This window comes from Brienomyrus brachyistius, chromosome 18, assembly GCF_023856365.1.
Source record: "Brienomyrus brachyistius isolate T26 chromosome 18, BBRACH_0.4, whole genome shotgun sequence".
Taxonomy (NCBI): domain Eukaryota; kingdom Metazoa; phylum Chordata; class Actinopteri; order Osteoglossiformes; family Mormyridae; genus Brienomyrus; species Brienomyrus brachyistius.
The window spans coordinates 3,705,218-3,732,290 of record NC_064550.1 but is presented as its reverse complement, the minus strand read 5'-3'; the positions used below and the strand labels follow the sequence as shown (position 1 = coordinate 3,732,290).

General features: G+C 40.0%; 1 protein-coding gene across 4 annotated transcripts in view; it reads right to left on the bottom strand.

The window, feature by feature from the left end:
- The window catches only part of LOC125712546 (sodium channel protein type 8 subunit alpha-like), a 76,889-nt gene that overhangs the window by 32,489 nt on the left and 17,327 nt on the right, over window positions 1-27,073 (bottom strand). Inside the window, exons 3-15 of one of the 4 annotated variants that reach the window (XM_048982713.1) lie at window positions 25,234-25,351; window positions 24,366-24,456; window positions 23,612-23,740; window positions 22,226-22,317; window positions 14,507-14,728; window positions 13,644-13,707; window positions 13,109-13,250; window positions 9,631-9,837; window positions 8,417-8,707; window positions 6,713-7,015; window positions 4,363-4,498; window positions 3,866-4,104; window positions 32-205 (exon numbers count right to left, since the gene is read on the bottom strand). In XM_048982713.1, the coding sequence (XP_048838670.1) occupies window positions 32-205; window positions 3,866-4,104; window positions 4,363-4,498; window positions 6,713-7,015; window positions 8,417-8,707; window positions 9,631-9,837; window positions 13,109-13,250; window positions 13,644-13,707; window positions 14,507-14,728; window positions 22,226-22,317; window positions 23,612-23,740; window positions 24,366-24,456; window positions 25,234-25,351 (2,208 nt within the window). Of the gene's footprint in view, window positions 1-31; window positions 206-3,865; window positions 4,105-4,362; window positions 4,499-6,712; window positions 7,016-8,416; window positions 8,708-9,630; window positions 9,838-13,108; window positions 13,251-13,643; window positions 13,708-14,506; window positions 14,729-21,941; window positions 22,034-22,225; window positions 22,318-23,611; window positions 23,741-24,365; window positions 24,457-25,233; window positions 25,352-27,073 lie in introns of all 4 variants that reach the window. The other 3 variants (XM_048982715.1, XM_048982711.1, XM_048982714.1) reach the window with 3 other exon arrangements.

Below are 27,073 nucleotides of genomic sequence, written 5' to 3'. Positions count from 1 at the left end.
AAAATAAATACTAAAAGCCTGGCAACATTACCAATCTGAATGATCTCAGCACCGACAGGCCCTCCACATTAGCAAGGCCCAACTCCATCAAACTGAGGCTCACAATGAAGCCATCAAAAATGTTCCAGCCCTCCTGAAAATAGTAGTAAGGGTCCATGGCAACAAGTTTGGCGCACATCTCAGCCGTGAAAATCCCAGTAAACACCTGATGGAGAAAAAGGAGATTCATTCTTAAAATACTTAATTGTTCAATCCAAATTAATGACTGCAGTGTATGTGGTCTTAGCTTTGTTTACACCCTCATCAGTGAAGTGGTCTTTTATTTCCATCCATCTTCCAACCACTTGTTGTCATCAGAGTCCCCTGGAGACTATCCCAGGATGCAATGGGCATGAGACCAAGGAACATGGGTTGTTAATTCATCGAAGGGCACATACAGACATGATCAAGTAGTGGTACCTTTTTTACTCAGAATTAAATTGAAACCGATAAAAGTATTAGTAAATTCATTCTTTATTTCACATTCAAAACACATATTTTTCCTTTTTAACTTATTTTGCGAGGTTTGATATGTGCCTTGAAGTCCAGTGGGTTTCAGATCAGGACCACAAGGTAATGGTCCAATGTTTTCTTCTCATCCATTCCTAGGTGCTCTGAGGTATGTTTCAGGTCATTATCCCGTTGGAGTATTCATACTCATGACTAAAACATAGCATTCTGACACTGGACTGTACGTTTGGCTCCTAAATGTCTTGACCAGAGGTGGAGATTTCAGGTCCAGGAAGTACAAATCCAGACCAAGATTTTGTTTCAACCAGCCAGTTGAGTATAAGAAGTCACAGTCACAGAGTACTCAAATCTTGGTCTGGATTTGTACTCTCTGGACTTGAAATCTCCACCCACTTGATATGGGCAAAACCTAAATTCACAAATAGATGTTAAACACGGATGGTGTGTGAGTGTGCCCTGCAATGGGCTAGCCCCCCGTCCTGGGTTGTTCCCTGCCTCGTGCCCATAGCTTCCGGGATAGACTCCGGACCCCCGGCGACCCAGAAGGATAAGCGGTTTGGAAAATGGATGGATGGATGTTAAACACAGAAAATATTATGGTAATTGCAGCTGACAGTTAGTGCTGCTCACAGTCCTACTGGTGAAGCAGGAGCTGCTAGAAGCTTATCCAATGTCCAATCTCATTTGGGACATTATGTGCATGCAGGGTGAGAGCCAGGTACAAACAGCCACTGGAAGTAAGTCTCCCAGTGGCATTTAAAGTGCTTTTGTCAGGAAATTCAGACCTGGGTGTTTATTGCTACAGATTCCAATTGGTGATACCACTGATTTTCTTTTTGATTCAATACCAAGTAATATAAAGGTTGGTATCACCAATACTGGTGCCGACACAGATATATGGTTCTGACCCAACCCGGATGATAAAATGTACCGAGTGAGGGTAGGGGGGAGGTAGGGGTGATAAGGATGCTGATTATTTACTCAGTCTTCCCCCTCTTTGATTCTCTCCCTCCTTATAGATGGGTCTGCCTGGCAGCAGTTCATGTCCTACTCCCTATAATACTGTCAACATTTAATTTAACAGGTAAAAAAAAATCATTATCTTAACATTAGAATTGACTTTCAGAATAAAACTACTCAATATGGATCGACACCTCCCTACTACAGATACACCTCCATACTCTGAATTTAGAAAGGATTTAGTTCATTCATGATTATTATGATATAGTCTTATTTTTGAGTTCCTATTTATTATACATATTTATTTTTCTTTTGTGCAAATGAGTGTTTTGAGGCTTTGTTACTCAGACACCTTGACACATTACCTTTGGCTTACAGGTTCCTTATTGTGTTTGCAGTTTCAATAATAAACAGCTTTAAAGCAATATTTGTGCTGAAATTGCATCAAACCACAAACCTAAATCTGAGGTATGTACTAAACCATATGCTGACACAAGTGAAATAAGACAGCAGAGTTAAACTGGCTGAATGAGTGATTATGCGATTTAAGACACCTGTGATTCTAGAAAATAGTCTCCCTGTCACTGAAGTATCACAGCAAAGACGTGCTTTTCAAAGCTTTATGGGTTTTTGTTTCCATTTGCCACTGCATGTTTACAGGACAAAATATCATATTTTTTAGGAAGGTTTGTGACTTGATTATAACACAGGGGTACCAGTACTTTTGACTATGTCTGTACATGTACAATTATATACTGACAGCAATTTAGAGACCATTCAGCCTAACTGCATGTTAATGGGGTGCAGGAGGAAAGCTGCACAGTACAGGGAGAACATGAGTGAACACCACACAGAGAACGGAGGCAGGATTCGGAATCCCAATTCCATGCCAACCCACTACAACGTCCTCTAGACTAAACAAAAATGCATATAAGCCTGGCCAATATTACATAACTTCCAATTTTAATGATGCTTCTGATAAAATGAAAAATAGCAAAAATATAATTAATTCACTTCAGTTAACTAGCAAATTTGGGATTCATCACTAGAAGTATGCCAAATATTCTGCATCAAAATATTAATTTAATATTAATGTGATAAGGGGCGGCATGGTGGTGCAGTGGTTAGCGCTGTTGCCTCACACCCCTGAGACCCGGGTTTGAGTCTCCGCCTGGGTCACATGTGTGCGGAGTTTGCATGTTCTCCCCATGTCGTCGTGGGGTTTCCTCCAGGTACTCCGGCTTCCCCCCACAGTCCAAAAACATGCTGAGGCTAATTGGACTTGCTAAATTGCCCATAGGTGTGCATGTGTGAGTGACTGGTGTGTGAGTGTGCCCTGCGATGGGCTGGCCCCCCATCCTGGGTTGTTCCCTGCCTCGTGCCCATTGATTCCGGGATAGGCTCCGGACCCCCCGCGACCCAATAGGATAAGCGGTTTGGAAAATGGATGGATGGATGGATGGGGCGGCATGGTGGTGCAGTGGTTAGCGCTGTTGCCTCACACCCCTGAGACCCGGGTTTGAGTCTCCGCCTGGGTCACATGTGTGCGGAGTTTGCATGTTCTCCCCATGTCGTCGTGGGGTTTCCTCCAGGTACTCCGGCTTCCCCCCACAGTCCAAAAACATGCTGAGGCTAATTGGACTTGCTAAATTGCCCATAGGTGTGCATGTGTGAGTGACTGGTGTGTGAGTGTGCCCTGCGATGGGCTGGCCCCCCATCCTGGGTTGTTCCCTGCCTCGTGCCCATTGATTCCGGGATAGGCTCCGGACCCCCCGCGACCCAATAGGATAAGCGGTTTGGAAAATGGATGGATGGATGGATTAATGTGATATTAATACAAATTAGATTATGAGGCTGTAATTTTTAAATATTGCTGTACTTTTGTCAACAAAGAACTTTTTACGCAACAAGGTGTGTGTAGATCCACAACACAGAAGTGCCAGAGAGAAGTGCCCCCCCCCCCATCAATGTGTAGAGTATAACTAAATGAAAGTATATTACAAATGACTGTTAGTATTACTAGTAGCAATTCTGAAAACCTGGCCTATGCGTTTGATTCCTGTGTTTTCCTGTGCATGTAGTTTGCATATTCTCCCCCATGTTTGTGTGGTTACTTTGTAATTATAAAAGTTTGTGTCACACTGGCATCTTTCTCAGGGTATCCCCCCACCTTGTGCCCTGCGCTCCAGGTTCACCTTGACTATATTCTTTATGGAAGGTGGATATTTCTGGAACATTAGGATATTATAGGATGCCCTCTTTTGAAACCTGGAGAACTGGTGTGACCAGATGTGAGACCATCTTACCAATCTCTGATAGTGATTATTCAGATAACATAAAAAAAACCTAACAAGTACCATTTGGAACCAAACAAGTATTACAGAAAGCTACTCACTAGGTTTCCCACAGAGAGAACCTGCTCAAAATGGGGCGTCATAGGATAGTGCTCCATGGCCATGAAGAGGGTGTTCAGAACAATACAGATGGTAATAGCCAAATCCACAAAGGGGTCCATAACGATCAGGTTGACGATCTCCTTGATCTTCAGCCACACTGGACAGCACTCCCAAATTAGGAATGTGTTTGCGAACTTGTACCAGCATGGAGGACACTTGCGCTGGGACTCCTCCAGCTCTGTGAGGTCAATAAATGGAAATAGTAAAGATGTCATGCTGGAATGTCACGAGCTTATTTCCAACAACTTGGATTCAATATCACAGTTTCTGAAAAGAAATCCACCCATACCAGTTTCTACCACCGAAGGCTTACATGCAATTCAAATTAGCTTTCAAAGAGGCTCCTCTTGTCTTTTTCCCACCAAAGGAAAAAAAAACAACTAATGGCAATTTGAGGAAAAAACAGAAGGGAAAGAGCAACACAAAATACTATTACCCTCAACCAAAGTGTTGGTGATGACACTCATGACACTGTTCGCTCGTTCTTTGCGGCCAAAGGATGTGTTGAGTTGGTCCATAGATACCATCAAGGAACCTGAGAGCTTCTTCTTCACCTCCACCTCTGTAGTGGGCTGTCAAAAAGGAAAATAGCACTGTGAGAAAAACATCTGGGAAGTTCTCTGTTTACTGTCATGCGACACCAGGGGTAGCCCCAAAGCAATGCTTCATTTTGTGCCTCGATTGGTCAGTACTTTTTTCCTTTTTGTAGCTATCAAGCATCACTTGAGTATATAAAATGTAAGTACTCATTTTTACTCCCAATTGAAGTGTCTACCTTTAAAAAATAAAACTGCGGGTTCAGACACAGAAGGAGCAGCCATGATGATTACTTGAGCTGAGACAAGCTTAGCCTATGATGCAATTTGTCTCTGTAATGTTCTGAAACACTGCTGTAAGTACGCGTATGTGGCTTTCAACAGAAAAGGTAACTGGTAGAACATGCCTCTGTACCCTGCTGAAAAAACCAGTTTGATCAGCTTAAGCTGGTTAAGATGGTTGACCAATTTATGATAGTTTACGGGCGAAAGGTATGTTTTCGCATGAGGGTTTGATCGTTTAACTGGTCGTACTAGCGTGATTAGCAGGATAATCTGGCCACACCAGCCTGACCAAGTGGTCTCCCACCCAGCTAAACCGTCAAAGAACAGCAGGAGCTGGGACATGACCATCTAAGACCATCTTACACCATCCTAGACCAACTAAAACCAGCTAAAACCAGCTACCAGCATAAGCTGGTTTTCAGCTGTTTTTTTCAGCAAGGCATTCATCATATCCCTTACTCTACTTGTGAAGTTAGTTTTAAAGGTTTAGATTAGAATCCACAATCAAATTCAACCCATCTCATCAAAGTGCACGGTAGATTTTTCCTTACCAAAAAGCTGTGTTCCACTAACCCATATTAATTGTTAGAAACCATGTATAGGAAGGGTTTGAAGTATTTGCAGAGGTTTACATGCATGGTCATGCATCAGGTTAGAGAAAGTATTACAGAAATAAATTTAAAAATGTGCGCAAAGCATAGCTTTTTACTCATGCCAAATGAGAATTATACAGAAACTTGGTTGGTGAGGTACACGAGGATACCAAACTACCAGGTTAACTAGGATGAAAAAATTATTGTGAACCTGATTTGCCTAGTTGGTGAAAAGATCTAACATACATCCAATCAAATACCAATTTCACATTATAAGCCATAAAATATAGGCAGTGCATTAGCTAATAATGCAGCCTCACACCCCTAGGCTCGTGGGCTACATTTACTTATTTAGCAGACACCTTTGTCCAAAGCAACATACACATCCCACCTCTTGCGGAAGTTCCGGGAGTCTCCCACATATTGACAGCAGCCCCCTGACAGCCGCGAATGATGTAACTCCGCAGAGAATTAAAGGCGATATAATGTGATTTCGCTATTCAGCAGAGGAGCAGAGGAGAAGTTCTCATCCCCCTCCCCTTTCCCCCTCGGTTGAGAAACTTTACCGCCAGAACCCCATTCTCCTTCATCTACCTCCCTGAAATCGATTTGTCTAAGGTGGGGTGTCTGCATGCAAGAGAGGAGAGTTTGATGTCAGAGATCAGGGTCGGCCAGCAATCTAGAGCCCCTGGATCAGTTAAGGTTTGGGGCCTTGCTCAAGGGCCCAAAGGTGATATAACTGGCTGGCTATGACCTTCTGAAGATGGGTACAGATCCCAAACTTACACAGCTACACCCCTACCCCTCTGTGTGGATTTTGGTGGCTCACTGCAGCCATGTTCTGTTAAAACGATTCATGACAGAATGATGCAAAAAGATACAAAAAAAAAACATCTTCTCATGCTACTATGGGTTAGCAGGCCTTTCCTGTATTTTCTTCACACATTCCCATATTCCCATGCAATCAGTTTTGAACTAAAGCTATGCATTCCTCCAGCTGACACAGTCAAGTGAAAGACTGGTTAGCAAATCCTTGCACAGCCACTTAAACAAACCAACAGGCTTCAGCTTTGTTTGTGGCACACATCCTGGTCAATTTCCTCTGGTTGCAAACCCCTATTACATACATTAGCAAATTCAGAGAAATGGAAGGGAACAAACAGGAAACAACGTATCAAATGTCTGCTTGCTATGCCTTTGTACAGCATACTGTTTTTGTTTTTTTTTTAATCTGGCATTGCGGGGCAGCATACAGAACATTCAGATAGGACGAAAAGAGAGAAGAGACAGAGAAAAAAAACAAAGGGACATCCCAAAAAGAGAGGAAGATACAGTCCCATGCCTAGACTGAACTAGTCATTGACTTCCTTACACTGTCGTCAGAAGCTGCCTTATCTATTTTCACCTCAGGCAGTAGGCGTCCAGGGCCGATGAGCGACACCACTCCGTTGCAGTCCACCGTGCTGTTCCTCTTGCCATGGTATCCACTGTAGCTGCTGCGACGGTAAGGGCTGAACAAGGAGCCGCGCCGCTCGTCGCTCTCCTCCACTGTGCTGTGCTCGTCGTCTGCAAACTCGTTTTCAGAGCCCACGTCTTTGCGGCCTTTAAAGCTAAAGATGCTGCTCTTGCTGTTGCGCCGAGAGGGAAAGGGCGACCCCGGGATGCTAAGGAGAGACTGGAAAGACGAGGACAGGAGACAGGGAGAAAAGGATAAAGAGGAAGTACAAATTATTAGAATAATACGAAATCACATCAATATACAGTACCTGTCTTTTCCGGAGGCCATGGTACTGAGCAGACATAACAGTAATTACTTCCCACCCGTTAATGTGGACTTTACTTCTTACTAATTATTGCACAGGAATTAGCTACAGATTGACAGCTTGTTACCTTAGTGCTCTTAGTTTTCAATTGGTATTATCAATGACTGACTTCAGATCAGGGTTGGCATCATGGGGGGCATTTGCAGGCCATGCCCCCCCAAATGAGCCACTGTGCCCCTTCAGACGCCACCCACTAAGGACATCTTTTATTTTAATTTCATTTTTTTAATAGCTATAATAGCTTACCATGACCCTCCACCCCCCAAGGAACAACTTTTACAGTAACAGCGCTGCCTAGAGTATAAAGTCTTGGGCACAGCCATCAGACTTATTTTGGTAACCACACTGCTTCAGATTAAATCCTTTTCAGTCTTTTTGTTTTTCTGTAAGAAGTCAAAAAACGCAATGAAAACCCTAACATGTCGTACCGTGTTTTTTATTTATTCACATGCGTTTTTTTCCCACATTTTCATGTAATGTTTGTGCGCGGTTTTCTGCGGCCTTATACGTTTTTAACATTGGGTTTTATTATGCGTTTTTATTATTGTACATATATAAATATTACTGAAATATCCAGGTCAGAGAACCAGATATATCGAGAAGACACTGGAATTTTAGGGTGGGTTTGTGAGATTTTGAGGAGATAGGATGGAGGTTTTGGTGTGGAGATCACAGTTTGTTTTTGGCGTCAGATTCTGAATTGCTTAAAAATGTATTCAGAGCTTCCTTTCGTTTTAGTGGTCATAGTGGGAATTATAAGACGCAGAAGGTCTAATCGCAGGTTCTGGGTCCATACCCTAACTGAGAGAGAAGACAAAGGGCAGCTCTGGACCCTGTATGAGGATTTGAAGAGGCATCCAAACTTGTCTGTGGGAAAAAGATGGAGTAAAAATGCATACAATGCGTTTGTATCCATTTTTCATTGTCATCAACAGAAGTGCGCAGCACAGAGAAATGCGTGCAGCAGTTTTCCAAATACACTGCAACACAGCACACTAGTGGGAGCATCATACATTGTTTTCTATGCTATGTATGATGTTCTACCTTATTGTGATCTGTGTGCATTGGTGACATGTAACACGCATATTGGGAACAAGCCCTTACAGGCACTTTCCTTAAAAAATTAACTATTCTGATTGTAGCGCTGTTGCAACCTATTTTTTTTTCCTGAGATATTCCCTATTTTCGCTCCTCCACTAAGGTTGCAGTCCAGACCAAATGAGGCTCACCAAGGAGTTCCTCTTTTCCCATACCTGGTTCATGATGGAAGACTTCCTGCCCAGCCGGTTGTCCGGGAAACGGAATCTGCTCCTCCTGCTGCCATCATCAGACTCGGACTTGACGAACTTCTTCTCACTGTCACCCTTCTCCTCACTTTGAGATTGCTCTTTCTGCCGCCACTTCTTCTTGCGATTGCGTCGCTCCTTGGCGCTCTTGGAGCTCAGCTTGGACATTTCGGATGAACTGCAGGACAAGCGTCCACCTCCGTCATCTTCCACCACATCCTCGGACACCGTCCCAGCAGAGGTTGCCATAGCTGCTGCCTATGATGTGGAACGATAGTGGGGAATCAAACAAGGACATGTTGGTAATTAACCTAAGTAATTGTGAGATATTCAGTCAGGTGTTTTTGTTTTAGCATCACACAACTTTTCCAGTCTTTTATTGCCACTTTCCCAACTTTTGTAAAACATGCTGCTGGCATCAAATTCACATCAAGCATATATTTGACATAAAATAACATGTTGTCTCTGTTCTATTGATTCTCTGATTTCGGCTTGTCTGCCTGTTCCTGCCTGCCGACCCGCACGATCACCGCTCTGTTCAGCAGTGATCATGACATTCTGTTTTTATTTACATTTTATACAGTGTCTCAACTTTTTTGGAAATGGGGTTATATAAGAATCCATGAACACATTCAAAATACATTATAATATATTCATAAAGCATTATAAACATGGCTATATATATATTTATAAAGACATAACATGTTATAGCTATGTTGATTATGCATTATGAATGCTTTATGAAGCTGTATGCAGTATAGATACCTTCATAACGCAATAAAAAACATCCTTAATACTTATACTGACTAGTATAACGCATCATGAAAGTAACAATAGTGTATTATAGATGAGAGCTTCACTGGAGCTTATGAAGTATTATGATTAGCACTATTAATTCCTTATGACTGTCAAAAGAAGTTGCCGTAATGCTGTATTAATTCTTATACCGACCATTATAATGCTATATGAAGGTATCTATGGTGTATTATACATGACAGCTTTAAGTAAATTGTTACCATAATAAGAGAAAAGCTGAAACAATTATATATTATAAATTTCGTATAGGAATAGAAGCAAGTCATGAATATGGTAAAGAAGTGAAGGGAGTAAAATCTGGTGCAGATCCTGAAGCACACAAGCAAACACAGACATGCACAGGGACACACGACAGTAGCAGCAACCTGAGCATCTTCCTGCTGCTTCTTCAGCTGCTCGAGCATGGCTTTGAACTCGGCCTCCTTCCGCTCAGCCTCCTCCATCGTGGCCTGGTTCTGCTCCTCGTAGGCCATGGCTACCACAGCCAGGATGAGGTTCACCAAGTAGAAGGAGCCCACGAAGATCACCAGTACAAAGAAGATCATGTACGTCTTCCCTGCGGCTCTCAATGTCTGCAACAAAGTGGTGAAACAACAGTCCAGAACTTATAGTGCCGTCCCCACTATGCTGAATGCTGTTCTGAATGCAGCTCCAGTTCCTCAAATTACATTACATACCCAATAAATGCTGGAAAAATAGAGGATAATAAAGGATTAATATGAACTAGACAGTAAGACAAATCAAAACCTTAAAGTTTCAGTTGCTCAGTGATACCGAAATAATACTAAAATGCAATAATCAAATATATCAGTATATCCAATATAACTGAAGAAGTCCAACATGCTACATATTGTGAAATTCTGCTAAATGGGAACTTATCTAGTTCATCAGCTTGAAATTTATCTACTATTGGTATTTAGTCAGAAATTTATATAACTACCTATAAAACTTTACCAAGACATGTAGCCAGCAGCCAGAAATAAGTAAAACAGCAGCGAGAATATTTGCGGGGGGTTGTGAGGTAAGAACCTTACATTGGTCTTTTGGATAATATTCTCTTAATTGAAATAACAGGCGTTAGATCACTCTTATTGTGATTATAGGCGACTTCAAGCAATCCTCCATTGTCAGATGGTTTCAGGTTGGTGCATTACCACACTTTCTTAATTTTGTGAAGATGGATCACAGCTATGGTATGACCTGTTACACTCACTGAGCACTGCTCCCGTTTAACTTTATAATGTATTTTTATGTATAATGTAAGAGAAAAAAAAATTATAATGTATTATATGAGGTGGATAATACTTATATTATAAATTAAATTTTTTATCTTAATGTAATACATCCATCCATCCATTTTCCAAACCGCTTATCCTTCTGGGTTGCGGGGGGTCTGGAGCCTATCCCAGAAGCTATGGGCACGAGACAGGGAACAACCCAGGACAGGAGGCCAGCCCATCACAGGGCATAATGTAATACAATTTTTGATGAATAATTGCTTAATTAATTCACTCCTTCTGGTGAAATATCTGAATGTACTGCAACAGAAGACACAAAAATTTGAGCTGCTTGTACATTAGGAAGTCTAAGTGTTTCCCCTGTTACACTAAAGCCAAAAGGTACTGTGTGAAAGGTAAGACCACAGCAGACTACAAAAGTCGATAACACTTTACTAAACACACGGCCCTAAGTAGAGTGTTACCCAGAAGTCTTACTAGGAGGCAGAGATAAGAGCTTCTGCACATGACACTCCAAAAAGTGATGTAACCTGTGTGGCATGGGCTGTTCTATGACATCGACAGGGCACCTTTTAACTTGCTGAGTAGATTCAGATTCATGTGACCTCAGTTACATCAATGGCAAAAGATTTACAGTACTCATTCCATGCAATGACAGTAATGACACTTATAGTACACCGATCGGCCATAACATTAAAACCACCTGTCTGATATTGTGCAGTTCCCCCTTTTACTGTCATAACAGCTCTGACCTGTCGAGGTTTGGACTGCCACTGTAATGAGATAATTAATGTTATTCACTTCACCTGTCAGTGGTTTTAATGTCACGGCTGATTGGGGTACAAAATATGTGGAATAAAATTCCCCTGGAAAAACATCTCTTCTACATATGCATCCGAGTCTAAATTCTGATTTAAAAAAATCATTAATTGTGACAATGCCCATCCAAGACCGTGTCACTATTTCTGGTAGTATACACTCCCCTTCTGCTGGGCACCGAAGCTGAGCAGGCAGCTCAGCATTCAGAAACAAAATGATTTCACTGAGCAGCAGGCAGTCAGGCCATCTGGTACGTTGCATATGTGCATTGCCACAAAGGCACCTCTGGGACGCACACACGCATGCCGCTCCGGCCTACGGACAGCACCTCAGACAGCAACCACCTGTCACGTTTCAGGACAGCCAGCTAGCAAGCTGCCGCAGAGCCTCGCCACAACCACCCGCGGCGAATGATCAAACCGGCCGCAGCCATTTCCCCAGCACCACAGCCCACTTTAAAGGGGCTTCACTGAGCAGGGGCCTGTATCACCCAGCAGGATTTCTAGCTTAGCAGGATAACTTGTCGGATTTAAGGTAGTCTGGGCTAAATGTTAATGGACAAAGATTGAGGTCATTTAAACTGGGGTACCTTAACCGACAAATCTCGCTTCATGATATAGGCCCTAGGTCTGTAAAGCTGCTGGAACATAGTGGTTCTAATTGGAACAATCTGTGTTCTGTTTATTTGTGTTTTCATTTTTCTATTGTGGCGTTTTACTCCTCCTTTGTTGTTTCCTTTGAAAAAATGCCAATTGTTGGAGTGTCATCCTTCCTCTTGGGTGGTTCCTGGATAAATACAGGCTATCCAGGGCTGATGCTCATTGATCCACTGTTTCCAGTGCTTTTATTTAGCTTGGCCCTGTGACAATAGGTGAGTTTACACCAAACCTGGTCCCGGGTTACAAGTCCCTGGGCTGTCTCAACCTGGGACTTTTGAAGCTCCTGGCCACTTTCTTGTGTCACTTTCACACTGCACAACAATACTGGGAACTTTATGCTAAATAAACATGGGAGACACAGAAAGCTTGTAGGCTAAACTACGCAACAGATTACTGAAATTACACCAGCATCTAAAAACCATGGAGAATGAACAAGCTTCCTGTTTCGTTAAGCTATTTGTTAGTTATTTGTTAGTTACCGGGGGGGGGGGAGACACACGACCTTTTATTAATATGTTATTCATATGACCTACTACAAGTTTATATTTTATTATTTAATGTTGTCGGCAAATTGATCTTTCGGTTTCACAGAATAAAAATCAATGCATTCAAGTGTATTCAAGATGCAAGTGCTGGCATGTTTCACCTCTGGTACTGGTGGTATTAGGCAAAAGTATATCGGTTATTGATTGAATTTTCTGATGCAGAAATGAAGGAGATGAAAGCAAAAAAAAGCATTCATTAAATGTAACTGATATAATATAACTAATAATTCCATTTGCTCGATTTTGGCTCTGCTAATTATATCTCTTTGCTCCACACTACCACGTAACTTCCAAGTTAACACCGGTGCTTGTGGTCAAGCAATCAGCAAGCTATCGCTGCAATTTCCTCCCCAGTAGTTCATACTCAAATGAAAAGTACCTAGTCTGCAATAGGTACTAAAAAAAGTGTTCTGGAACTGCCTTCGAGCAGCTACAAGTAAACTAAATTGAGTGAAATTGAGTTCCTGTGGTGTGAATGCAACAAAAAATTCTGGTTCTGGAATGAGGTTCTGGTTCCTGACAAAAGTTCCTGTGGTGTGAAAGCACCTACTACAGTAAGTACAAAAACAAAAGAGTGTTTACCAGTTGGTACAAGTTCTCCCAGTAGTCCTGTGTCATGAGACGGAAGAGAGCCAGAAAGGCCCAGCCGAAGCTATCGAAACTGGTGTAGCCATAGTTCGGATTCCTGCCCGCCTTCATGCACATGTATCCCTCAGGGCATCGACTAGGAGACCGAGAGACACATGCTCCATTTTATTGACATGTTATTTTCAGTTATTGTGAGGTTTATATAGATGCTTGTGTGTTCAGATTGCTTTGTCACACTGGAGTGTGCTAAGTGTATGTATGAGCATGAAATAACATCTTTACACTTAAATCATTCCCAGGATACATCACACAGATCAAGTTGTATGTATTTATATAATACTTGTCTTATGAACCGATTATAATTAAATGATACATTTGATATGTGCATTACTACCCAGTTCAAAATCACTAAATGCAAGTAAATCATTTTTAAGAGTGGCATATGTATAAACACAAATGTTGGTATTAAAAATGTCAGGATAGTACCTATATTTCACTTCTATTTCACTTTCTTTCATAACCAACTTACCCAGAATCTGAGCTGTTTCCACATAAAAGAGCATCCAGTTGTCCAGGGAGAAAATAAAAATTGGCTGAAAATTGAGAAAACAGGCAAAAACCCTGTTGAATTAGACTGACCGCATAGTAATGTTTGTGTATACTATGCTATCTGCAAAAAATTCCAAGATTCATGAGAAACTATTATGACTCTTATGAGAAAATTTCATTGGAAGCTCAGCTGGATCTAAAAAGCTAAACTGGGTATCCTGGAGACATCTAAGTATGCTTGGAAATAAATCTGTTAAAAACTGTCTGATATAAGATGAGCTTGCTTAGCTCTTGTAGATCTTATTTTTCAGATACCATATATTACACTCTAAAATCGTATTTAATATATATATATATATATATATATATATATATATATATATATATATCCATCCATCCATTTTCCAAACCGCTTATCCTATTGGGTCGCGGGGGGTCCGGAGCCTATCCCGGAAGCAATGGGCACGAGGCAGGGAACAACCCAGGATGGGGGGCCAGCCCATCGCAGGGCACACTCATACACCTTTCACTTACACATGCACACCTACGGGCAATTTAGCAACTCCAATTAGCCTCAGCATGTTTTTGGACTGTGGGGGGAAACCGGAGTACCCGGAGGAAACCCCACAACAACATGGGGAGAACATGCAAACTCCACACACATGTGACCCAGGCGGAGACTCGAACCCGGGTCCCAGAGGTGTGAGGCAAGAGTGCTAACCACTGCACCACCATGCCGCCCTATATATATATATATATATATATATTAAAAATCGAATATAGTCATTCTTCAAAAAAATATAACAAGTAGCTTTGAACTGGGAATATTGCATATGGCCTCACTATCGTTCCTGATGTACTCGTCCCAGTCGAAGCCACGACTCCCATTGTTAAGGTAGCTCTCCGTGCTGTTGATGGGCCAGATGACACACTTTTGCCGTAGGTTGCCCATGAAAAGCTGCAGTCCAATCAGGGCGAAGACACTCAGGCAAAAAACTGTGAGGATCATAACATCTGACAGTTTCTTTACTGACTGGATCAGGGCACCGACGATGGTCTTCAAACCTGCAGGATGATAATGAGCAGGTGGGGACACCATATAGGGCTGGATTTCAGCTTTCTTCATACATTCTACAGGCAGCCCCTGGGTTAAGAACATCTAACTTACGGAAATTCGTACTTACAAACAGATTGCCATAAAGCCTATTATATTAAATAATAACATATAAAAGAAAGCCTATTTCGTTAAAATTTTGGTTAAATACATTAGTTCGCAATAATAAGCGCATTCACTACTTTGTGACACTAGTGAAAATATTGTGTGGCTCCAGCGGTTCCTCATCTCAAGGTAAGGTACGGCACCGTATGTACTTACTTTTATTATGTACTGTATTATTTTTTTTCCTGCTTACCTACAAATTCACCTTAAAAACAATGTTAAGGAATAGAACTTGTCTGTAACCTGGGAACTGCCTGTATATGACTACTAGACTAGGTGTCATATTATTGCTACTGTTCTGTCATACATTTCCTATTCAAGATGCAAAAATTACGTCCTTTACGTCACTAAGCTAAAACGTCTCTTACACAGATCAAAACGTTTCATTTTTAAATTATAATATGGTATTCTTACCACACCATTTCCAGATTAAATGAGAATTTTTGAAGAAGTACATAAATTTGCGAATGAAACAGTTCCAGATTGTAGCTTTTTTGTTGGCTTCCTGTCTTATGTAACAAACACCAACATATAATTAAGTGACAAGCATACATCAGTCATTGTATATACTCCCGTGTTGTTAAAACACAAAGAATAGGGAAGTTTTTTATATTAACCGCTAAGGTACACATTTAGAGAATGCATATTGAGCAGGATTTTAGATTGTAGAGTGTTAGTTATTATTTCAGATTTACCTACGGTAACAGATCAAGAAATAATCAACTGATAATCCCTGAGCATTTGGGCAGTGTTAAATCTAGCATTCCAAAAACACAAAGAACAGGAAAAACTTAGGAGTCATCTCACTTTTTAATAATGCGGCTTAAAGGAATGTATATAGTACTTTACTATAAGAGTGAAAATATGCCTGCAATGATAACACTGTCATGTACGGCATATGCCTTGATGTCTCGGGAACTTGGTGGTTAAAGCCTCTGAGGAGTGAGAGGACTCCTAAAAATAAAGAAATGGACTACATATGTCACTGATCGGACAAAAACTGCGGCACAAAAAAGAACAAAACAAAACAGATTAGGAGGACAGGCAGAAAAAAATAAAAATCCCATGCAGTGCATTTAAACGCCAAGGCTGAAGAACGATTATTTAAATTCTGTGCCATCAAGGCTTGTTTAAAGTTGTGATAATTAAGCACTTGGAAAATCCCCAAGTATCACCCTATTTTAAATGCCTTCTAACACCTACAACATTATGGATTTCTTGAAAATGTTGTCTTTAAAACTTTTATTATAGTTTTTCTCTAAATAGTCTAAATGGTACAAGCAGTGTTGCACCTAAGATCATGATTATTTAATAGAAAAAGTCAGCATCTTGAAATCTGTATCAATCATTCTCAGTATTTTTCAAAGCTGATAAACTGGATTATTCTATTTTTGACTGCTTCTATAAAACTGGCTATAAAACACTTTGTGGCAAACTAGCTTGTGAAGGTGGGAAGCATAAAACGAGTATCAAATATCAAGATTCTAATATGTTGCAGGCTCCCCTTGTGACCCTGAGCAGAAAAAGTGGTCAGAAGATAAATGGCAAACAAAGTACACAGCTGCTCTCCTTTGTCTCTTACATGCATTCACCATCGGCTTATATGGGCTTTACATGCACTCAGGCAAGAAACACACTTTGGGCCACATTCTTCCATGTGCGTAAGTTGAAAAAGTGCATGGCTGCACACACTTTACACTTAAGCATATTGTACCATCCACTGGAGTTAAGTCTGGAGTTTACACATCCTCAGGCCAGATACACCCTTTAGGGTCTATTCTCCTATCAAATGCATATGTCGATAATGAGCTTAACAAAAATATTCACATGGTCCAACTGCACAGTCCAGATAAGCATATAGAGAAGCCTGCCATATATTATTCCAAACCAATTGCTAGACACTGCCCCTAGAAACTGATACATCTACAACATTAAGCAGAGAATGGTTACCAAGTGTCCCGGTCAAGTGCTTTTGTTAGAAACCCCTGATGTAGTGTATGTATGAAACAATATATTCAAAATACGGGACAAATGGTGTCCCGTACTGTTTCAAAATGCAGCTGGCATGGAAAGATTAGCATTTCATGATCCATCCGGAAACACGTGATGCAACTTCCATCATTTGAAGTACATCAAGAAGAGCAATATTCTTGGCTGCCCTTTGTCTCTGCACCCGTCTCCGTCTGTCCCACTCTTGCAAGTACATGCGCCATGGCTTAGGATGGCCTGACTGACCTACAGTAATTGATTTGCCTACTAGTTGTGTTGACAAGGCAGATGTAACTTCTGGTTAAATGGTAATATATATGTATATACTAATATATTTCTACACACTCTTGTGTTCTATAATTCTAATATCATTACATGAATTATTCACATGCGTTTTGGAGTGCAGCATTTACTTCTAAATGTATAATAAATGTAAAAAGTTCAGTTTTGTTATATATTCTGAACACTGCAATATTGCATTTGGCCATGCAGAGGTTTATGAAATAATACAGCCCTCCAGAGCACAAAGTGAAAAATGCAAGTGCTTAAGTCAGTGGCTTTTTGACTTACACACATGGTAGAAAAGGGCCCTGTAGGTGTGACCATGTTGCACTTGGGAGAACATGTGCAACTCAAAAGCGCATTACTTTTTATGTGCTTTATTGATTTATGCACCCGACGGTAGAATACCGCCCATACTGTATAAAAAATTGTGCTTAGAACTGAGTCAGTTGTCAGCAAAAACACATGACCAACACGTCTCACAATTTAAGCTACAATGATGACTATTACCACAATTATTATGCGAGTGTTTCAGGTTGCTTGTAGAAATCCTGTCCATTTTGGTCATGTGGGCCATTCAGAGTTCGAGACTTCAGTCAAACTCTCTGCCCTTTATATTATTATTCTGAAAGAACCAGGCACAAAGCCAGAAAGTCTTCCGATGTGATGCAACAAACCTCTTACTTCCATGTGACTTGAATATTTCATTAATTTCTAGGTTCATATTATAAAACCTTTCTGGAACAAAAGTGCCGATTTCTTATCTGCATGATTACTGTGTAATAATGTTGGTTAAGACTACGTCCACCCATCTTTCAAATACACTTTTCCAGTGGTGCCAAGATTAACCCTGGCGCCCATCCCAGGAAGCCCAGCGTACAATAGGACACCCTAGCTGAGATACTACGTCATTGTAGGACACGGGGGGGGGGGGGGAGGGGGGGGACAGGGGGGTTACAATCCCCCAATAATGAATCATCAATCAAATTAGTAGAGACCTTAAAGCCCCCAGTATTCAACTCAAAGTTAGGCCCTTGTCATAGGCAGGGTTGCCGACCTTAAATTTATGAGTTTATTGACAAATGTCCGTCTTTACTGACTTACCATATTTTTTACTGACACCCAATTTTTCCCTTTTTTAAGTTTTATGGACAGTCAATGTGATTTAGGGATTTACCGACAAGGGTGAATTTAATATGGACTGTCTGTGAATTTATAAACAGTTGACAACTCTGGTCACAGGGCACCCACACCACACAATCACACTATAAGGGCAACTTAGAGGCAGCACTTCACCTAATCCTGTATTGGGAGTGTCAGAGGACACTATAGCTCCCAGAGGAAGCTCATGCTAGCACATGAAAAACATACTCTTCACACACAGCATGGAGCACAGATGTAACCTACAGCCCTGGAGGTGTGAGGACACAGTTCTAAGGATTAATTACGTTGCCACATGTCATATTATTCAATTATAAATAAGAGATTAATGGGTATAATTTGCATCAATACTGTTTACTTTCTTATATAAATATAAAAACATATATTAGCCGCATAAAACACAGTTATGTAAATACAGGCTGCAACAGTATTCCTCAACCTGATCCTGAGACCCCCAGACGGTCCTTGTTTTTGCTCCCTCCCAGCTCCCTGCCAGACAGGCCACATTTTTGCTCCCTCCCAGCTTCCTGCCAGACAGGCCACATTTTTGCTCCCTCCCAGCTTCCTGGAGCTAAAACATGGACTATCTGGGAGTCCCCAAGGAGTGGGCTGAGAAATGTTGGTCTAGAACCTGAAATTTCTACTGAGATTTCAGCTTTGCAGGAGTGCAGAAATATTTATTACAACAGCAGGAAGCCAATCCTTTCTCTTCTTAGACAGACACAGGTCTGCAATAGCATAGTACTTTTAATCAGGGAATCTTTCGACCTAACCTTAAACCTACTCATTCTATTCAGCGTGCAGTGTGAGATCATTCCATAAATCACTGCCAGTTATAAAGAAAATTAAAATAAATGAAAATGAACAGAAATCAATACAGAAAACATTAAAAAGCAATTTGTTGGGCCAAACTCATAAATAGCTAATATTATAAGAAAGCGAGTAAATCGAGAAGCATCATGCAGTATAGAATAAACCACATACTAGGCTTGGCAGTCTTTGGTCTTTGAGATCTCACTAAATTGTACAGTATTCATCATTACGCACATCAAAAAGTACAGTTGTGACCAAAAATATCAGCACATCTGCAGTTTTGTAAAATAATGGACCAATTTTTTTCACAAATTTTTTTCACAAAATTTAGATCTTGTGTCAACACAGTGTATTTTGTACAGTTATTTGCATTGAAACAACAGAACAAATTGGCAAAAAAAATCCAAATCTAATCTTATTTTACTGTTGGAGAGTGGAAGAGTGTCTAAGGAGGTAAGAAATGGAATTGTAGAAAAGCATGGACTATTGAACAGCTACAAGTCTGTCAACAAAGACCTTCACAGTCCAGGGTCCACCTGTATGCTATGTTATGAAGAAATTTAAGGTCCATGGCACTGTATCTAACTGGCTTGAATGTGAACAGAAGCGAAAATCTGATTGCAGAGAAAGATTGCCTAAATAGTGGAAAAGGAACCTTGATCAAACAGACTCAAGCTGACCTTCAGACACAGGATGCAACACTTTTAAATCGCACTATCCGTTGTAATCTCAATGAAAATGGCCGCTACGATAGGAGATCTGTGAGAACTCCACTGCTGACACAGAGACATAAAAGCTAGACTGACTTCACAAAAACACACCTGCAGAAGTCAAAATCCTTCTGAGAGATTGTTCGCGGGACAGCTGACATAAGTTAGGGCTCTTTTCCAAGGCATATCATCTTTATGTTTAAAGAAAACAAAAGGAGCCATTCAAAGAAAAGAACAGCATCCTTATAGTGGGATATGGACAAGGTTCACAGATTTTTTGGGGGTACCTAGCTGCCTGGCCCTGGATGCCTAGGAACAGTGCATGTCATCATGAAATCCAAAAATTACCATGGCATTATTGAATGCAATGTAGGAGCAAGTGTCAGAAAGCTTGGTCTCAATTGTGAGTCATGGGCAGGGGTCTCAAAGTCCGGTCCTGGGGGGCCGGACCCCTGCACAGTTTTTGGTTGACCCTCATTTAACACACCTGATTCAACTCCTTGTGCTAGTTACCGCACAGCTCTTTAGCTGAATCATTTTTGGTGGGCCAGGGAAAGAACTAAGTTACAAAGGGTTCTGGCCCCCCAGGACTGCAGTTTTAGACCCCTGGGAATGGGTCTTTCAGCAGGATAATGGCCCAAAGCACACTTCATGTAGCACCCAGAAATTATTTCAAAAGAAGAGCCGGGCTATTTTGAAGTGCCCAACAATGAATCCTGATCTAAATTCCATAGAATACTTGTAAAAAGATCTGAAAAAAGTAGCTGGGAAAAGGAACTGGTATATTATCTGAAAAAACTGCAGATGTGCCACCACTGCATGTATTTTTAACACACAAGCCGTACTAAATCATGCGTTTTCAAATACACTTAAGCCTTTTCTGTAAGTCACAAACTACTAGTTTGGCTGAGAACTAGTGCTATAGTTCTGGGCAGAATCAGTGTAATTTTTTTCCCTGCATTATTGAATCTTATATGCACAGAAAATGTTGACTTGGCAGGAAAGGTTTCAGCAGGTATAATTCCATTAAAAGAGCTTGAGTCTTCAAAAGTCTTATACTTCTGATCACCTCATGATCCTAACCAAGATAAGCACATAGATGATGGATGGATGCATGGACGGATGGATATTTCTGATTGTGTGAACCTGCTCTCCAAAGAAAATGACCAGTCATAAATGAGGCTGTATAAATGCGAGTTAAAATGTATTACATCATTAAAAACTACGAAGTATCTATTTGCACCCGGGTGAAAATAGTCACAAGGCATCTATTCGGCTATTTGCACCAGGCCCTCCCCCTCCCAAAAACATGCAAACACTCATGTTGCATGCATAGTTTCACATCACGTCAATGGCTAAAGGTGCCAAAGTGGGATACGAATGTAAAAGGTAGGGTACATTAAACACTAAATGTACCCTCGTTCTAGCAATACCTGTAGGTAGCTAGCCAAAGGCATGCAGTAATCTTGCTAACTAGCATTAGCAAGAACTACAGGGCATAACAATTCATTTCCCGCAATAGGGGAGAATTGCCTTGTGATATGTAGCACATGGGGAGGAATTTTACATTTTCGGAGGGTGCAAAAACAAACAGTGCAGATTCAATAGCATTAGTCATAGATTTTTTAGCGAAACATCATTGTTGGCTATTGACATCAGGGTGCAAACAGCATTTGCCTGCTATATATAATCGGGTGCAAATACCATTTTTGGCTAGTGACATCAGGGTGCAAAATCTGTCTGCCTTACAAAAGATCCATTTCTGCACTTTTAAGACTTGCAATCTTAACTACTCTGGTCCCAAAATGTGCCCTGAAGCTGTACTTTTGAGAAAAGTACTTTCCACTAAATTATATATGTAGGTATGCCGGAAATCGATGATTTGAGGAAATAGCACAGTAATTCTGAACTGGAAATTCATTTTTTGTTTAAATGAAGAGAGTGCATATTAGATTGACAGCAGACTGCAAAGCCTATCAAAAATGTGTTGTACCATTTTTGAATGTTTTTGATTTTAAATGCTCCTTTTCAAAATAATATTTTTCGTAAAAACCAAAAAGAAAGGACAGCCTCAGTCAGCCTTAGTGTTTAAATTGGATCTCACCTGGAATGACAGAGATAGTTTTCAAAGCTCGGAGAACTCTGAACGTTCTCAGCGCAGACACATTCCCCAGGTCCACAAACTCTGTCACATATCTGGAACAAGGGAGGATCACACACAAACGACAAATGACAAATACACACACTCACGCAAGAGCACTGTACGACAGCCACCAGGAGGAACATCACTCACAGAGCCTTGTCCATCGAGGAAAGAAAAAAAAAAAGAAAACAAGAAACACATCTAACACCGACCCCGTATCCCATGCCAACCCCTAGCTCTCTTACCTGGGATTACAGAAATAGTTTTCAAAGCCCTCAGCACCCTGAATGTGCGCAGAGCTGAGACATTGCCTAGGTTTACAAACTCTGTTATATACCTGCAGAATCAAACCAAAGTTACATGTATCGGTTGCAAAAGGTAACATTTATGGAAGATAGACCAATAAGTGAATCCGGTATATCAATGACCACATTAGCCACTACTGACAGTCATTTTTGTGTAATTTGTTTCAACTCCATCTGAAGGTGATCATCAGCCTTAATTCTCTTAGACTGCAACCCACGTTATGGATACAAATGGAACGCTGAATTCTAAAGACTTCTACGCAAGCGCATTCTGGGACTTGTCTCTGAACGGAGGCTGATAGATCCAATGACAATAGCACAAGAGAGCATTCAGGAATATCATTAGTTAACTGTACTTACTGTATACAGTCACAAATTTTGCACTTAATAAAGAAAAAAAAATCAGAAACCAGTCGCTACTCAATTTACTCTGCATTATGATTTCTGTGTGTCGTTGATAGTCTTCTGATATAAAGCAGGCTCATAAACCTGATTCGTTTCTCTCTCTCTCTCTCTCTCTCTCTCTTTCTCTCTCAATAAAAACAATTTGTGTAAGTAACTCAGAACAATACAATCAAATATAAGATGCAGAACTTCATCTTAATCTTGATAGCTCATATGTCTTCAATACAAAGCTGAGGAAAAATCTGAACCGCTAATGTTACCATAATGCATTTAAGTCCTGCAGAGTGCGGTCAATTAACGAGTACAGTGCTATTTTGCAGATTGTTGTTTTTTTTTTTTTTTGTAAAGCAGAAGGCAATGGCTTATCTTCATCACATTATCCAGAACAAGAGAGAAATACAACTGGGGAAAATAAATGAGAAAACAGGAAAAGGTCGGCAGGAACAGGAAACGATGTTAGGGAACAAAGCCTTTAAGTACTAAAAAGACCCATAAGGACAAATTAAGAAGCAGTAGAGGAAGGACTATAATATGCAGACTGCCCTGCATTGCGTAGACAAAAACCAAGCTCATATTACTTCAAAAACAAACTAAAAGGAAGAATTAATTTTAATTCCTCTTTTTTCAGAAGAACATTTGTTTATGTAAAGCCCTGCATCGGATATCATCTAGATATCTTGCAAGTTATTCCTCCGGGCAGCTTGCAGAAGAATTGTCTACCACAGGCTAGTGGTAGTACTTTGCTGCATGCAACTGGCTGAGAAAAATGACCATGCCCAAAATTCTAATTCAGAGATATGCCTTTAAATTGATTTTTTTTTTTTTTTTTTTATTACTGGTCACAGAAGTAAGAGACGAGTGTACTTCTTTCTCCAGTAATGAAAAGACTGTAAATGAATGAGCATGTGAGCTGGTACTCACGCCATGGAGATCACCATGAAGTCCAGCCAGTTCCATGGGTCCCTAAGGAAGGTAAAACCATCTACACAGAATCCACGTGCAATGATTTTCACAGCTGATTCAAACGTATAAATTCCAGTGAAGGTGTACCTGGAAGAAAAGAGCATAACCGAGCTTTACATAGTGAATTTCCTATCTTTATGTTGTGTGACACACTGAAGTACTTCCTACATTTGCAGCTTGACAATTTAATAAAAATGTGGTCATCAGTGGTCATTGTGGACACACCACAGCACACAACAATGAAATGTGTCCTCTGCAATTAACCCACATGTGACATAGCAGGGGGCAACTAATTCAATGACTGTGGAGCAGTGCCTTGCTCAGGGTACCTCAGTGGTGCCTTGCTGGTACAAGTGCACTTCCCTAACCATTAAACCACCACTGCCTTGTCTGAAATGTTAAATACAAATAGTCAGTGTCAAACATGTTTGCCAGAAGTATATTTCATGGGGTGTCCAACAACCCCCTCCCTCCATAATTTTGCTACATAATTTTCACATAGTTAAAATTGAGCAAAGTATTGTGAATACTCCAATTTGTTAATCGTCAAACAAACGAAATGCACATAAATACACTGAATATATGCAAACCTATGTTACTTCATTGAGTTAATCCATGTTCAAGATTTCAGGTGATGCAGACTAATGTCACGACTGCTGTACAATTCTTTCAAAAGTCAAATCCAGGAAACCATGCATTAATAGGTACTTACTCCACTTGTTTGGACCATTCTGGAGGATTGCTAAAAGTCATGAACACACAGTTGGTCAAAATTGTACACATAATGATCATGCTGAATAATGTGAGACAGGTTAAGGAAACCACATCATCTGAATTGGTAAGAAAAACAAAACACACCTGATTAAGAGTTTAACTTCATTTCAGCCACTGAACCTATAACATACCCTGTTACCTAAATATGATGATCAATTGTAATTTTGCATGAATACGTTTTCCACTTAAATACTGGATACAATGCTTTCAGAAGCAAATGTTTTGTTGGTATAGAATTATAAATCATTTACTGTAAAACTGACTGAATTCGAAGGAAAATGCACTTCACACATTACCCCACCAAATAAAATCTTTCTGGCTTGGTCATGTCATAAGCAAAAGGAAAAAGGCAGGACACAATGAAAAAAAAATTCTTCTGTAAAACTACCAAAAATATCTCTGAAAATTCTAAAGGATTCCTTACTAAAAATTTAACGTTGATATCTGAGCTGTAGAATCTCTGGTCAGTCTTACATAGATCAGACACTAAGAACATTAGAGTCACATAACCCTAGCTCTAACACCTAGAAGGATAGATAGCACTACAGTCTCATTTTTCAGTTTTGGGGTGAACTGCCCCTTTAACATAATTAAAATCACGACACAGCATATGATGTACTGTAATTCAAATCACTCATTAAACGTAGAAGTGAGGGATCTTCCTAATACAACATATAATTCCTTAATATGACCTCAGACTTAAGCTTTCCTCTTCATATCCAAATTCCCCCTTTCATTAATTTGGGCTTGGTGTAACTAACACAACATTTAACATTTTAGAAACATTAACCATTTGAAAGGATATGAATGTATCAAAATTTTAATAGCTATTCGCCTAACAAGATTAAAAGGACTTATGAAGTACAAGGCAGGTGTGGCACTAAAGCGGAAGATTGTTTTCCCTTTATTGATCACTATAAATGTCTGTGGAGAGAAAGAGAGAGAGAGGGAGAGAGAGAGAGAGTGAAATAAACATTAAACATGTCAAAATATCCATTTTAAAACCACATGCTGTCTTATGCAAAACATACATTAGTTTCCTCGGCTGTATTATTTCAGATGTCCTAAATCATATATTAAAAATGAATAAATAAAATAGTATGCAGATCTCAAAGATTTCAGGAATAAATAAAAGGAATGCAAAAATAAAGAATAGAGACTACATGTGCAAAACGTCTTAAACAAGATCCGAGAAGATGCATATGACATCAGTAATTTTGCCATTAAATCTTATTAACAATCATGAATGAAATTTTAAAGAAAAGGGGAATCGCTCAAGCGTTTCTCAGCAAATCTTACAGAAGAACGCAGCCAAAGTGTTTCTTCTTTTCATGGCATGTCTTCATGTTTATTGACACCACTAATCCTCTGCTATATGAGAAATGATCAGATCATAATGTCAAAAGCCTGTTCAATATTGTTTCAATGTTTTTCTTGAATCTTTTTTTCTTGGAAAAAAAAAACAAAAAAAACTGAAATAACAGTCCTTTTAAACAATGTATTCCCCTGTCACCTCTACCCCCATCTACTGTAATTCCTACCCCCCAACTTCTAAAATTTCTAGCCCCCCTACACATCTCTAAACCTCTCTAAAAAAATCTTCATTAAAAGCCCAACTGTGTGCGACTTGTCTCAATGTTATCAGGTTCACCAGATCTGCATTCTTGAGGAGGATAAAATTTTAAAATATTAAAAATATTTTTTAATCAACTGGGTTATGGATTGCTATTTAGTTAGGTAGGTGTGTGTGTGTGTGTGTGTGTGTGTGTGTGTGTGTGTGTGTTTGTGCGTGTGTGTGTTTGGTGGCTTGGGGGGGTTCCATCCACAATAAACCACACTAATTAGCCAGACTGCCACTGAAAAGAATTCCCAAAAGTGAGGGGTAGCAACAAACACAAAATTAAAACTACTTTACGACTATTTTTGCATATTCAGAAAGTCAACTCGGCCCCCACAGAAACAAGTGTCAAAACTGCCTTTTTCTTTGCTATCACGACATTCAAAATATGCATTGGCATTTTCTTATTAAAAGTAAGCATATTTGTGTCCTTCAACAGTACCATAGCACCTTAATGTATTTACATATCTCAACAATGTGCGAAGTTAATATAAGGATTACATATTATTAGTTTTGCACCAATAAGGAAATTAGCTAATTAAGGAATAAAACTAAATTAACTAATAGCTAGTTATTATTTCAAAAACTGACACCATTTGTTTCGGAGGTTCTGCTTAAATAGGTTTGAAGGGACACTCCACCAAAATAAATTTTAAAATAAATAAAGTACATTCCAAAAATATGAAAAAGCATTTATTTTTGTTAAGAAAACACCAACGCTGCCATACGACAACAGTCCCAGAGCACTATATTTTATAACTGTATTTTATAACTGCATACATCTTACATATTTATGACTTATCTAAAACAGAAGGGCTCATAACTTGTGGTAAACTCCATAATTTTCCAAGTCACATATTTTGATTTTGACCTGTTTGTGCTGAATTTTATTTTGCTTTCAAACGCTTGTTTACTGACAGACTAGCGTTACTTAGCAGCACTGTGGCCTTCTTCACTGGAACAGATTTTTTTTCAAGAACTTTTCATACTCTTCACTAACTCACCTTTAGGTAAGCAGTCAAATTTGT